The 14,774-nt window shown below is 36.1% G+C and overlaps 1 protein-coding gene across 7 annotated transcripts in view; it reads right to left on the bottom strand.

Annotated features, from left to right (window-relative positions):
* Positions 1-14,774, bottom strand: part of PDE5A (phosphodiesterase 5A) — a 64,249-nt gene that overhangs the window by 17,980 nt on the left and 31,495 nt on the right. For all 7 annotated transcript variants that reach the window (XM_057429897.1, XM_057429895.1, XM_057429896.1 and 4 more), the window contains 7 exons: positions 11,065-11,136; positions 10,362-10,451; positions 8,978-9,115; positions 7,657-7,724; positions 5,421-5,529; positions 3,420-3,504; positions 107-282 (listed from right to left, as the gene is read on the bottom strand). In XM_057429897.1, coding sequence (XP_057285880.1) covers positions 107-282; positions 3,420-3,504; positions 5,421-5,529; positions 7,657-7,724; positions 8,978-9,115; positions 10,362-10,451; positions 11,065-11,136 — 738 coding nt within the window. The remainder of the gene's footprint in view (positions 1-106; positions 283-3,419; positions 3,505-5,420; positions 5,530-7,656; positions 7,725-8,977; positions 9,116-10,361; positions 10,452-11,064; positions 11,137-14,774) is intronic.

Genomic DNA, 14,774 nt, shown 5'->3' with positions numbered 1-14,774 from the left:
CTGTTCAGTATCCATGCAAACAGCTGCACTTCTGTGTAGAGAGAAGATCTTGGAGAACTTAGGATCCATTTAAGCTAATGAAAGACTGCCTAGATTTTGAGCTCACCTCTAATGTCACCATTTGTTTGGCCATGGCTCTTTCTACAGCTTCATACATCTGTGTATTTTGGATCCCCAAGCCACAAAAGATGACAAATGCTTCCAGGAACTGTTCGTCATTTCTGTTGAAAGCCTTGATTTTGCCCGAATTTTCTTCCATCTTATTCACAAGTTGGCAAACCCCTATGCCAGGATACAGAAATTAAAAGATGTAAAACAGAGAACTGCTGACATATCACCTATGTATGGAACATCAAGAGAAAAACTGAGGCTACAACAGCTTAGCCTACAGTATAAACCAGCAACAGACATAAAGGTGACACACAGGAGTGCTACAGGATTTTCACCAGAGATTTTTTAGAGTAATTTCACTATATTACAGAGTAAATGCTAAAATGTTCTATATTTCTTAGTAGATTCAAAAGTATTTCTTAGGATTTGTAAACCACAAATATAGGGCTTTACAGACATGATTATCTTGTGAAATTCCAGGGTCATTTTATTATTACTAGTATTCTAGATTGATTTAATCCCTAAAGACAATCTGTCCTTTAGAGGCTAATTAGACTTTCGTAACCATGCCAAAAGAACATTTATGAAAGTCAGAAGAGTAGTACAGAGAGTTTTCACTTCCTTATTTGAGTCAGTACTGGAAATTTATTTAAATAAATGAACTAAACAGAGAATACCCAAGTTGAGGCTCAAAGCTAAAGTATACTCCCTGATTCTGTGAGGATGTGATTGAATTACAGCCTGCTCCAAAGACTGCTGAGCTCACTGAAAAGCATCTTTCTTACTGAATTTGACTTGTTAGGTTCAAACTTGTTGGTAGTTGCATCTGTTTATTTTTTATTAAGAATTTCTGGACTCTTGATGTGCACATGCCACTGACAGGTAACTTCTACCAAACCTTGCTGCAACTTAGATCCTTCACCTAATTTTTAAGCAGAGGGAAATTCACACATATACCTCACTTTAGTTTTAGGCAAGGATTTTTTAGGCAGTTTCTGCTAAGAAATCGAAGTATTAATTAAAGCAGCTGCACTGTAAGTATACATTGTCTTTGGCCAAAACTGCTCTGGGGGTGATTATTCTCTTTTAAGTGAGTCCAAATGTTTTCTCACTCTCATGAGTGTAAGTACTAATAGTTTCAAGCATAAAAGCAAGCATTTTCCTGGTCACATGCAAACTGTGCTTTTAGAAGAACACTGGTGTTGCATGTAGAAGTTTAATGTCTGTTGACAGTGTAACACTGTCTTGTTTCCAAAATACATTTTGTTTGGGGATCTTATTTTAGTGTAAAAGTCACCTGTAAAGCGATCAGTAAAAACATTGTGACTGCAGCTGTAAACTGTTGTGGCAGGGGTGTGGTAAATGAATACTGCAAACAGGATTCTAAACCTTTTTGGAATGAGATTACTATATACTTGAATAATAGTAAAAATACCTAGTCCCAGCAAATAAAGATTTAACTAAGAGCAAGATTAACATACCTGTGGTGAAAGCTTTAGATTTGAGAGAATGAAAAAGTTCTTTTCATCTTTCTTGTCAATAAGATTTGCTCGGTTTTGCTGTGGACAGTTTTTCCCACCCCATGCCCATCTGCCCAGCACACTTAACCAAATTCTGGTAAACAAAATGAAAATCTAAATCTTAAAAATGAAAAAGTAGACTTATAATAGTCTTACATAATATATAATATGCTAATGGAATTTCTGGGTATTGTCCCAAAGACAACTTCTTAACCTTGCCCTATTACAGATCTGAGCATTAGGCAGGCTGTGAAACCTTAAAAGAATTTAAGGAACATCTCCCAGCGAGAATTACTCAGAGTTGGAAAACCGACCTAAATGGGTAGCCTGATTAAAACTTTCAGTTTGAATTTCCACAGTAAATAACAGTAGAAAAAAAATATATGAGGTCAGATGTGACTCTTTTACCAGTACTAAAAGCATAGTGAGATATCTCTACTTAAAGTTCAACAGTTCAATCTTTGTCTTGGTCTTCTAGAGTCTGGTAGAATATTTAAACAAAGTAATAAAAGAACTAATTTGAGAAGCTGATATGAAAAGAAATTTCAGAGAACTCCATCAGGTAAAGATGATGCTTCTATTTCTGCTTCAGGAGTTAAAAGCAAACAAACCAACCCCAACACACTTAACCCCCCAAACTTGTCTTCATGGAAAAGAGACCTCATATTTACTATATACATTGGATTATGCAGTTTTGCCACAATTCTCAAGAAAAATTATTTGAAGATCATTAAAAAATGCATTCTTGGAACTCTTCACATTTACTTGCCAAATGTTTTTTAAGCTGTGGAACCTGGATTCATGCTGCTATCTAGGAATCAGTTTATATTATGTTCTGCTTGCTTGTGGAACTTACTGATGCCAGGAAAGCAGGCTGATACACATTCTACTCTTCATGGGATTGGAAAGTCCTGGTAATTTCCAAAAGCATCATCATCCCTATGTTTAAGGTGAACCAGAAACTCCGTGCAAGACTTAAGCTTATTCCCTGACCAGATCCTCAAAACTTTTTAGGTGTTGTCTTTGAGGACCCAGACTACAGCCACCTAAAAGTTTTAGGAAACTAGAGACAGCTAGACTTCTAAGTTTCCATAAGCATCTAGGCCTAAGTGATGTCAAATTACTTCTGAAAATGCTACACCAGGAAACTATGGCCACTCTTTAAAACAGAAGAAAACTAGTTCTATCAAAATGAAGGAGATGCTGCAGATATACTTACACTGAGTAGCTTTAGACACTTAAACCTATTGTCTTACTATAGTACTATTGGCTCCCAGTGTAATCCACAGATAGAAGTGGGCACATCCAAAGGACAGTTGGTAGTACCAAAAATGGCACAGCATCTCATCTGAGGAAACCGTCAATATTTGTGCAGTTCAGATCACTTTTTTCACATGCCACCACTGCTTCCTAAAAGCCCAGCACTACAAACAGCTCAGGCCTGAAGGGTTTATTTACTGATTTAGTTAGGTCTTCTCTTCCTTTCACTGCCTTGTAAAAAGGTCTGCACAAGCAATAGGGGTAACTGACTCTCTGAACAGGAAGCAATGAAAATTTTACTTACAGAAAGGTTTTGATTGCAAGTATAAAACCAGTGAAGTATCACAAGAGAGCTGTACATACTTGGTAACTTACTAGGTAAGCAATTTACAGTCAAGGTTGCAGTGTATGTGAAAACATGATGATTAAGGACCTTTTTTCCTGGGTTGAGATTCCATGTTGCTGAGATTCTGCAGCGGAGCACAGAAATATTTCTATGAAATGTATATTTTTTGAAAAGATACCTACCTATCACTTTATTTTTTCTCCCATTTTTAATTGGTGCACACAGCAAACTCTTTATGTGTTGACTTACATTTTCTGCACTGTCATTCTGTTAAACAAACAAAAAATATAGTTACAATTTGAAAGACTAATATTCAAAGTGAAAAAAAGTGAAAAAGCTGTAGAGCTGGGATCTACAGCTGTTCTTGGCTTACATAGTCCTTCAAAAGTAAACCATGTGTTCAGAGAGTTTGCACATCTTTGGCTGGACAGTGTAATAAACACCGTATCTGATAAATAAAATATGATGATGATCTTGATTCAGTAGGATTTTACACAGTGGCTTGTGTAATTGTGCTAACAGTGTGCTAACTTTGTAATAGATTCTTTCATAAGAAGGTACCACTTCCATGAAAATTACGAATGGTTCCACTCAGTGCAGCTGAAAAGAGACCAGATGGGCTTTAGGACACCTTTTTACTCTCATCAAGTGATGAGCTGTAAAAGGAATTGACCTTTCCCCTTTGCAGCTATCCCCTCACTTGCAATATGGCAATATAAGGAACAGAGAACAGATGTCATAAAACAAAAGTAACTACCTGACTTTAAGCTAACTGTGCATTTTGTGACTGTAAAATTTTCATTGACCCTTTTGGTTTGTTTGAGATCCCTTTATTAATCCACCAACAAAATGAAAGGAGGCTTAGAGAAGACCAAATTATGATCCTAAGAACAGGTAGGAAAACTACAGCTCTGCCTTGACACTGCTCCTACACAGTGGTGGAGCAACTGGGTGTTGAAAATCATTATCCAAAATTCCTGTGTAAGTAATCTAGATTCCAGGGTAAAATGCAAAAGAACTCTAACCCTGCTGACAAAGTGCAAAGGCCTTATTTAGACACACAGCTGTTTGGATGACTCTCAATTTTACCTTAAAATGTTTTCAAAATAATCACCTTTTTCTTTATTGGTCTATACAGTATACCTGCCTGATTCTGTTTTTTTTTCCCCTCCTGCAGTTAAGATAACTTTGAGCCCTGTACTGCAAAGTGGTGAGCACTCAATTCCTGTGTTGCTCAATCCTTCCTAGAAACCCATTCCAGAGCACCTATGAAACCCTGCACATGGAAAAAATGGAAGAAATGCAACTTCCCACCATGAGCCTGACCCTTCTTTCCACTTACTGAAATAATCACACCAAACACTGACCTTTTTTCATTGTGCATCTGAGGACAGAGTTAGGTAGAGCTATCTGCTGATCATAACAACTCCTCTCCCAGGTAGTACCCTCTCCCTGAGCCCCTCTAGCCAACAGGCTTAAATATAATAAAAGCAGATATCTTTCTAATTTTGGCATTGACAGGAAAATAGGGAATTACAAATTTTTTTTGTTTGTTTATGATGACTGTGAAGGCAACCTGACTGTAGTCTGAGTCTTGCCAAGTGACCTTGCCTCCTAACTCTCCATTATCTGTGTGCTCAGTAGTATACCGTATCGCAAGCTCACACTTGACAAGTGTGAAGCAAAAGATCCCAAAGAAAAGTGGAGTTGTTCCGTCTCCAAAACAGTGAAGAACTTGCATCTATAACATTAATCTTTGCCAGAATAAGAAGGGAAAGGGAGGATAAAAGGGAAGGAACTCATGAGAGTCTCCCAAAAGTCACTGTAAACTACTGAGGATTACTATGAAAACTTCCAACTTTCTTCACTTCAGTGTTTTCCATAGAACATACTGCAAGCTGTCTACATCGCACAGTCTATTTATTGAGAAAATAATGTAAAGCTTTTTTAACAATGGTTGTAGGGATAAATCACCCCCCCAGCCACCTGGCCCACTGTGTGGGTACTATACTGTTTCTTCACTGATAATTTTAGCAAACAAAGCTACCTTCCTTTGTTTTTGCATCATTCTGTGGCTATTAAATTAATAGAAATAATAAGAGGAAAACAAAAAAGGTTTAAAAGGTAAACAGAAAAACACATTTTCCGATTCTGAATTTTAAATCTAATCTTATTTTACATACTGTCCAGGGAAATCTTCTGTCTTTGCAGATATCTGGGATGTTGAGAGGCTCCATTGTATTCTTGACATACTGAGCATACATATAATTGATTTTGTTTGCATCACAGTCCCTGAAGGATACAATACTATTATTATTTCCTTAGTATGAAAATGGATCATTTCATTATACAAAGGAGGCAATTGCAATAACTTTCCTGTATGAGGAAAGAATATAACCAACAGATATATAACAGAGTGGAGTTCAAATCCTGTATCTTAATCCAGCTGTCATCACAAAACAGCAGAGTGGATTGATTTATATGTTCCACCATTTCTTTAATATTCAACAATGTTAACACTGAACACCAAACTTAAGAAATAAACAAATTAGTGCAGTTTATACAGATGAAGGATAAAGAATGAACAACTGGGTTTATATTGAAATAAACAAAACTTTTTGAAAACAAACTCCATTCACAAATCTGACACACCTGAAAAATCAATACTGGATGAAATTCACATTTTTTTAAATGGAGTGCAGCAGGCATGTTTGTGAATTTTCTGCTAAGTTTCAAGTTCGTTTCAAATTTGTTCTAAAGTAAAGGCATAATCAGTTGCATGGGGATTCTGTTACTGAAACAGAACTGTTTATTCCAAAGGAGAACATAAAATACCTTTACCGAATCAACCTACTTTTTTAGCCACAGTGTATTCAATTAAGGCATTTCAGTTCTCTTGGATCCTTTGCCTGCTTTGGAAAAGGACATACGTCCTAGTAATAAACCTATTCTCTTCAAGCTCCTGTAGTTTCCCTGTGACATTTGACTTGGCATTAGCAATCCTTCTGGTGTAAGGATGTTCACAGTGCTGGAGGAAGAAAATTGCTCTTTCATTATTTCCAAAGTTGGTTATACAGGGCAATGCCCCACAACTGTGAAAACTGGTCTGATTTGGGGTTTGATTCAGGGTCCTTGATTAAATAATAAACCTGAAATTTGTTATGTAAATTAATACTTCCCATCTAATCCAATATTTCTGCTATTGCCCAGATCGTGCCCTTGAAGCATAGGGTTCTAACTCCAAGTGTTGACCCACAGTACAGTCCTTGGCATATAACTATGATTATAAGACACATGTGATATATAAGATTCAGATATGCACTAAGCCTCCCAGATTTCTTTTTATCAGTTATGAGAAATAATTTACTGAGGGCCCATGCAACCAGTAAATTATATTTTGAGTCCATTAACTAGTAACCATGAAAGGGATAATGAATAGGAAGGGTAAATTCTCTTTACCATTTCCATGGTGTAGAAGAGGAGGTAACCAGGAACTCTGCCTTTCACCCTGGATCTTACTAGCCTGTGGTACCTCTGTACTTTCTCGTTGTACATTGTCTAAAATTATTCTACAGCTCAACAGTTTTTAGCTGCTCAACCCACACACTTTGGACATACTTTTCCAATACATGAAATTAAATTTGATATAACAAATGCTCACTGCAAAGAGATCGAAGGGGTACAGAAACCTCCATTTTCTCTCTGCACCCTATCTTTGAGTAGTCTTTTATATACAACTGTGTATAACTCTTTTGACATTATTTGAAACAACTGGTTTTGATGGCAGAGAAAAGTAATGGAGACAGTAATTTTCAAACTTCAATACCAAGGTTCAGGCTAGATTTAGAAACTATATAATCTGTTTATTTCAATTCAACTGTGCTTACATCTTTTCCTTCCTCCCAGTTGAACTTCATAATGGTTTCTCAAAAAGTTAGAACTTTATTCTTGATTTAGTCAGTCTTGTTCTTTGAGTCAGTTTCACTATGCATGAAGTATGAGTAATGATTAAAATAATTGATTAAAATCATAAATAGGATTTGTATCTATTAATGTGGCTACAACACAGTTATCTACACAGATTTCTCATAGATTAGTATTAGAGCAGCCCACCAATTTAGATTCTCACATCTTCACACATTCTGCATATTCCCATAGTTTAGCCTTGCAATACAACTATGCACTTAGACCTGACAAAGTGATCAGGCCCTGCACTCCTGTATTGCTCAGACCTTTTTAAGGCAATAATGCTTGTCTATGTACATTTCAGGGCAAAACCTGCTCTGTGAATATAGCAGTAATACATGGTACCCAGTGGAAATAAGGTCTGTTATTACGAAAAGAAAAAAAAAAAAAAAAAAATCATGGTTTCTTCAACATTCTGCTGGGATGTACAAAAGCTTTAATTCATTGTTTTACCTCTTCAGATTTTCAGCTGAATCTTCTAACTCCTCAGATTCCATGTGAAAGACACTGGAAAATGAATCCTGGAATACCAAGAGGATATATTAATTTATAGGAGTATCAGATTATCGTAAGTTAGAATAGTACTATTCATGAAAAGCTTGTTGCAGTTATCAAAACCTCATCTGTAACAAAAGACAAGAGTAAAATTACTTAACTTCATCCAGCAGCAAGCAAACGGGATCCTACCACAAAAATACCTCCTGATACAACTTTAAATATTATTGAAGTGTCTTGAATCTCTATTGATCACTCTGAGAAGACTGTATTTATAGGCTGTGCCAAATCTGACAACACAGAACTTCTTTATTTCAACATTCTAGACCAGCTTTGCTTTGACAGGCGAGGACATCATAACATTTTAAACATATTGACTGACCTCTTCATCCAGCTTTTTTAACAGTTGAGAGGTGTAAATGTAGAGAAAAATTAGATTCTCTCTGTACAAAAGATTCAAACTACAGACTGCAAACTAGATGCTGGAGTTTACCTAACTTGCAGGGACAGTGTGAATAGGTTAATACAAAAATTATCCAAATTCCTCTTCTGTAACCTTGCGTGCACAAGTGACTTTTCTACAGTGAGAGATGGAATTGTGGCAGATGATCGCAAGTATTGTGTGTTACTTCTGTATTACAGAACCTGGAAATGCTTCCTTACTTCTGGATCTTAGTACACCTGTATCTGTAACAAGTAGTAAAGGTAAAACTAGCAAAGCCCGTACAACACAAGCATTGTATTCTGCTCCTTTTTCTGCTGCCTATTTTCAATAGGAAGGAAACAGAGGTGGGAGAATTGCAAGGCAGTTTTGCTTTGCTTCAGTGAGACACAGTCTTGGGATAGGTCATGATTCTCTTTAGACACCTTGTTTGGATACTCCCTCCTTAGACATACTCAAAAAATAAAAAGTACTATCAAAACTGATTCTGCACAGGAAGCAAAGGCTACATTGTTTTTCTCCCCAGCATTTTCCTTGTTTCCATCATACACCTGTAGCCAAGAAAATGAGATATGAAAGAGTTTGAGAGAGCTCAAAGACAGAGTTTGTAAAAAGGTTGCTGCTTTTTTGTCAAAATGGCTGCTTAAAATGGCAGTCTAGCCTACACAAAGACCAAAGCCTCCCAAGTCAACAGCTAAGCTGAGCAGATACTGTAAAAGAAAAGATAGACAAAAAGGCAACAGAACATACTATGGGTTTGAAATTCTATTGAGTCAGAATGGAGGGAAGCCTATGCTGCTATAAGCACTTCTGTCTTCAGAAAAAAACCATACTCACAGTACTATCTTCATCCACTATGAAGATGGTACACCTCTGCACTTGCATGAAGGATATTATAGTGGCAGCTATCTTCTTCAGAATCACTTCCAAAGATTGCTGCTCTTCAAAAATCAGACTGGCAAGATCAAGAAGCACCTGGGGAAAAAGTCTTTTGTGAGATTTTGACTAATTATGATTTAAGCAATAATTATCATTTCTCCTGTCTTTGATTCTTTTCCTCTTGCCTGAATCATTGGAGTCAACATGTATGACTGTGACCAAAATTAAGTTTTGGCTCTCACACAGACTGCAAGGTAACAGTAAATAATAGCCAGTTTGATGCTTGATGAAAGAAATAAATAGCATAGGTAGATGTCTGATGTCTTCAGTCAAAGAGATATAGAATAGATTTAAGCATTAACAGTTCATCAAATGAAACCTGAGAAATCCAGACAAAAGTTATTTGTCCTTAGGAAACCTAATAGTTTCCTATGGCTCATGTGTGCATTCTAGAAACAGCAGTATTTACATTTCTTAGGCGTTTTGAACATAATTATTATCTGCTGTAATTCTAACAGATCGTAATGAACTTGAATGAATGAATTTGGTGAAAACATCATTTAGATAGAGTCTGCTGTATTTCAGAGCTGCCACTGAAGGAGTCAGCTGCTTAGGTGTGTACATATTATATTCCTTTTTTCCTCAAAAGAAGCATGGAGTCAATTTGAAAAGATTATCCAAATTTGTACCAATTTATAAACACCGATGGTCACTTGGAAACTCAGACCTACCAGAAAATTTTTAAAGCAACTGCTGCCTAGTTGTTTCTCCAAAATCTTTTCATACTGTATATAGCAGAAATATCCTCCCATAAAGTCCATGGCATTAATAACCCATCAGTTATAAAGGTGGCTGCAAAATACAGTTACATTAATCAGAAGGAAATTCAGTTTTCCATCTGGTCATTACCGAAAACATGGTTAGTGACTATTGTTGTACTAGACTAAAAGAGCAATCTGTATAACCTCTACTGTGCTGTAGGGATAATTCTTCTGAAATCTCTGTAGTACATACAGAGTATGTACATCTCTGGTTGTATAATACAGTGAGACATGGGATAACTTCAGGCAATTATCGAGCATATTGACATGAAATGAATTTTCTGACATGTAGCTTTACCTTCTTCCCCAACACAGTCCACTTTTCACAGCCCAAGGTGGAAAGTGCCCAGCTACTGCTCAGTGCAAGTTAGTTAGAGCTTTATCAAAGATACACAGCGTTCAATTAGAATAATTGATGATAGCCAATGATAGCTACCATATGAGAACTATGAGTAGCAGCCAGTGATTACTAGCCAGCCACTGTAACTTCTGTACTTTTATGACAAACCTGTTGACAATACCTGATTACGCCTGTTCTCAAGCAAAGATGTCTCATACAATTGAGCGTTGTGAAGAACAATTCCACAAAATGCCAAATACGCGGCAAAATCCTGAAGACAAATGAACATCAGACCTTTTAAAGATAATGTTTCACAGCATCTTAACTCTATTCAAAGATAAGCTACTGCAGTTTTATGGTTTCACTTTTAGTTATTTTTGGCAAACACACATTCAGGTTTGGGTTTTTTTCAGTTATTCCCTCAAAAATCTTGTCTCCCTTTTTTAAACAAATTATCTTCACAGTTTATCCTGGTAAAAGTAGGACTGATATAAGAAGCATATCAGAGGAATCAAGCAATAAAAAATATTCTGAATATTTTTAATATTCAAAATAGGTTTGTTGGGTGTGCCAGGAGAGTTGGAATCAATTAATAAAAAAATTATGTCTATTGAAATTTATGAAACTGCTTTCTAGTACATCTTAGTAGAGTAAGCCTATGTTTCAGAGATGTATGAGAGATACTATGCTGATCCAGAAATTAAACTATTTTACATCCACATTTCTCATGGCCTCATAAAGAAATAAATCTGCAGTATTACCAGAAATTTTTATTTTTTCAGACATGTTTAATTTTTAATAACTTTAAAATTTGATTGGGGCGAAAAGTAATAACACATCCATCCCCTGGGAAAATAGAAAAGACAAATGTCCAGCTTTTATACCTTTTCATCTTGTTCCGTGAAAGTGCCACCAATTCCAGATTTCTTATTGATTGCTTGAGCCACGCCAACAACCTTGTGAATTCCAAATTGAGTGATTAGGTAATTTTTAGGAGTCTGTCATTCGATTCTATTTCTATACATATTTATGAAAGATAATAAATCATCATTAAAGGTATTCATTTGGTTGACATTTAGGTAAGATATTTAAGCCTGTTTTTTTTCCTAATGTATAGCTGAGCATGAACCTGACATATGTATTTTAAAAAAAAAGCAAAAAAAACAACCAACCAAACAAAAAAATGTGGCATGAGTCCTGAACGCTCTATGAAGAGGGGTCAATTTGATCCAAAATTGATTCTGTAAATTGTAGCAATTCCTCACCAAGAAAGACTATAACAGTTTATGCTTCTGCAGTCAGAAGCCAGATTATGCCATAGCTCTCTCTAAAGTCCCATCTACCTGTGGGTGCAGGAAATATCCTTCCTGCTAGCTCTGACAGAATTCCCAAAAAATAGCCTCCTTACCAGATCTGAAATTTGGCTACAGTGACCTTTTTTGCATTTTGTATCTCTCTAAATCTGTCTGGATTTTCATCTGCTGAAAAATAGCATATGAAGGTTGTATTCCTGCCAGACTCAAGTTTGTTACTCGAACTCAGTATGTTATTAAAGGAAGGTTTTTACTAAGATGACATTAAACCAACACTGAGAAGAGATACTTTGTTATGCTTCAGCTGTTAAGACTGTCCTTGCCAAGACATGCTCATACTATGCTATTTTTAATTATTTTCCCTATAGAGCAGCTCATAAAGTAGGGAAGAATCCTGGTTTACAGGTAAAGAAGCTAAGCAAAGGGTAAAACGCCATTCACAGGTCCTGCAGCATATCTATTGGTAGACCTAAGAAGAAAATCCACATGTTCTGATCAACTTTAAAGGCTGTTAAGTAGTCCTTTCTGCTTTTGGCACATGGGTTAAATCTGAGCTTTCAAATGTACTAAGATCACCAGCCAAGAAGCTTCATAAATTAAAGCTGCCCATGTAAGTAAATCAGTGCACAGAGAGTAACAAAGAGGATTTACCTGAACTAGGAAACAACTACTATGATTTACATACTAAGGACATCAACAGACCAGTTCCATTTACTTTCTTTGTTGGCTTGTCTCCTTTCGGATTTAAGTGGAAGAAAATGGAAGCTGTGTGGCAATAAACCAAGACAGATTATATATCTAGTCTTATTCTTACAAAGTTCTGTCTAAATTATATTTCAGGTGATTCTTTTTAGTATAGAAACAATCTGTGATAAAATTTGATTTCAAATTTCTGGACATAATTCAATGGATTGGGAGATTAAAATATTTTTTTTCCCTTTAGGGACAGTCAATTAAAGTCCAAGCTACTGGTGCTTTTGTAACTGCAGGATAGTTAAGCAATAAAAATGATTTCTTGATCCAGGATGTTGATTTAGATTTTTGAAAAAGTAAAATGAATGTAGGAGAACAACAGAGCTGTTTAAGCATGATGTTTTGTTACTGCCGGTCTTCATGGAGTTCAATTCTGCACACTGGTGAGAGCCTTCCAGGAAACCAGTCTGTCCTGCAAACCCCAGGACTCCTTATAACAATGAAAGTGGAATTCAGATTTTTGCTTAATACTGATTCCAGTTTCTAATGCAAGCTCTAGCTCTTAACATTTGGGGGAAAATGAAACTGGGTGGTTGCTTTGGACTTACATACCTAACGTAGATGTCATCTGTGGTAACTTGGATCTGTTTTTCAGAGCCCAAGGAAAGCAAAGGAATTTAAAGAGAACTTCATACATGTCAGTATGAAGGAAAAGTGAGCATTTCTCTAAAAAAGTAATTCACTGGGATAGTAATTACATAGATTCCCCACTGCAGTTATTCAAGTTGTATACTGGCAGTAACCACTCTGTCCTGTAAACTAGCTTAAACTTCTAGATTCTGTGCTTATCCTTGTACTTCCACGCTCTTCTCTTCTGAACCATAAATTAACCACATAATTTTGTGGTTTTGTGGAAATCACTCACTAAAACCCTGCACTTCTTCACAGTTAGACCCTTTATTTATTTAAATGGCTGGATCTTCTGCTGACCTCAGTAAATCTGCTCTGTAGTAAACTCAGAGGCTAGAATGTGCTAGCACAGATGAAGCCCACCTAGACTTGTACAATAACATGAAAGATTACATGGTAAGAAGCCATGAAGCATATGCAAAACTTCTGATTCTTTTCAGATTTTTTGGCACATTTAAAACAAATTATTGGCAAAGCTGCAAAGAACTTCCTTTGTTTGAGATCCAGCAAATGTAAGAACTGCACAAGGTGCGAATGATAGTTCTTTTTTCATCTTGCTTTTGGGGGATAAATGGTATCAGAAGAAAACTGTGTGGTGTACAAATTTAAAAAGCTGTATTTAACTGTTCATCATTAAATTCATTATTGTTAAACTGAAGGAACGCAATCTGTTTTATTTTTGTAATGGAAAAGAAGACAATTTACTATCTCTCAGCCTAGCCTTCCCAAAATACTGATGTTACAAATAAGGTCATCGTTCTGCATCGTGAATCACTGCCAAATGTGGGCTAAAAAACATCTGTCTGAAATGAAGCTTAACTGTCAGCTCCATTTCATACAACCCAGCTTTCCCCACAGTCAACCTCTCATTTACTTCTGTGAGGAATATTTCTTAACCTGCAAACCTTCTTATTGTAGTAACAATGTACAACTAGTCTTGTGTACTTCTGTAGCAGACTAAGAAATCTTTAACCAGTCAATACGTGTTTCTGTTAACCTACGTGTGCAGAGTTCAATAGTTAGGCCTTTTCTCATACTACTATCTTCTGTGGGTATTTTATTACATTTGCATTTTATCTTTTTCAGTTTTGTTCCAGCATGAGCTAAGACAACTTTCATGAGGTCAGAGGCTCCTTAAGGCATCCAAAAGGTACTTTCATATTTTATAAACATAGCCTCTCTGTGAAAGGCAAGTCTGTGGTGCTTAAACAAAACTATAAAAAAAGTTAAAGGACAATATTAATACAGCAGAAAGACTAATTAGGCTCCCTTTGTTAGCACTACAGGTTTCTGATACATTAACAAAGGCATGTGTTCCAAGAGCATTTGGTTATTTTTAGATCTTTGTCAACATCTTTTAATAAAAACTTTTAACTGAAGAGGGAGGAATGAGAATAAACCTACTAAAAATTCACATTTGTCCTGATGATGATAAACATTCTGTGCAGATGCAAACCTTTTTGTTGTTTCAGCTGCATTTTAAGCTGACAACTTTGTAGTGTGTGCCATTTTTTTCATGCAGAACAGTTTTAAAAATTAAACTGGTCTAAATTCTGGCCTCATATATAGCAGTACAAATTCCAGTAAACTCCACTAAATTCTGCAGAATGTGGCATAGAGACAGTAATGAGTAAAAGTTCAGATGGATATTATTTAGCCATTGAAGTCTTGCCTACTACCAGGTATTTAGGAGGAGATGTAGGAAACTCAAGAGGATCTGTTCCTGTTACTAGAGTAATTATGTAGTTAGGAAAAAAGCAAATCATGTGGTAGTATTTTAGGCCATGGAGGACATACGCCTCCATTTTAGAGAATACTAAACATAGTATGAAACTCAAATCCTCATTTTTAAAACTTACTGTAAACAAATCTAAGCAGTAGGCCTGATCTCTGAATCT

This window comes from Pezoporus wallicus, unplaced genomic scaffold, assembly GCF_028554395.1.
Source record: "Pezoporus wallicus isolate ANWC-B61680 ecotype Strahan unplaced genomic scaffold, APGP_CSIRO_Pwel_v1 contig_5690, whole genome shotgun sequence".
NCBI classification, from domain to species: Eukaryota; Metazoa; Chordata; class Aves; order Psittaciformes; family Psittacidae; genus Pezoporus; species Pezoporus wallicus.
Note: the sequence above shows the minus strand (reverse complement) of the source record. Positions and strands in the feature narration are given on the sequence as shown.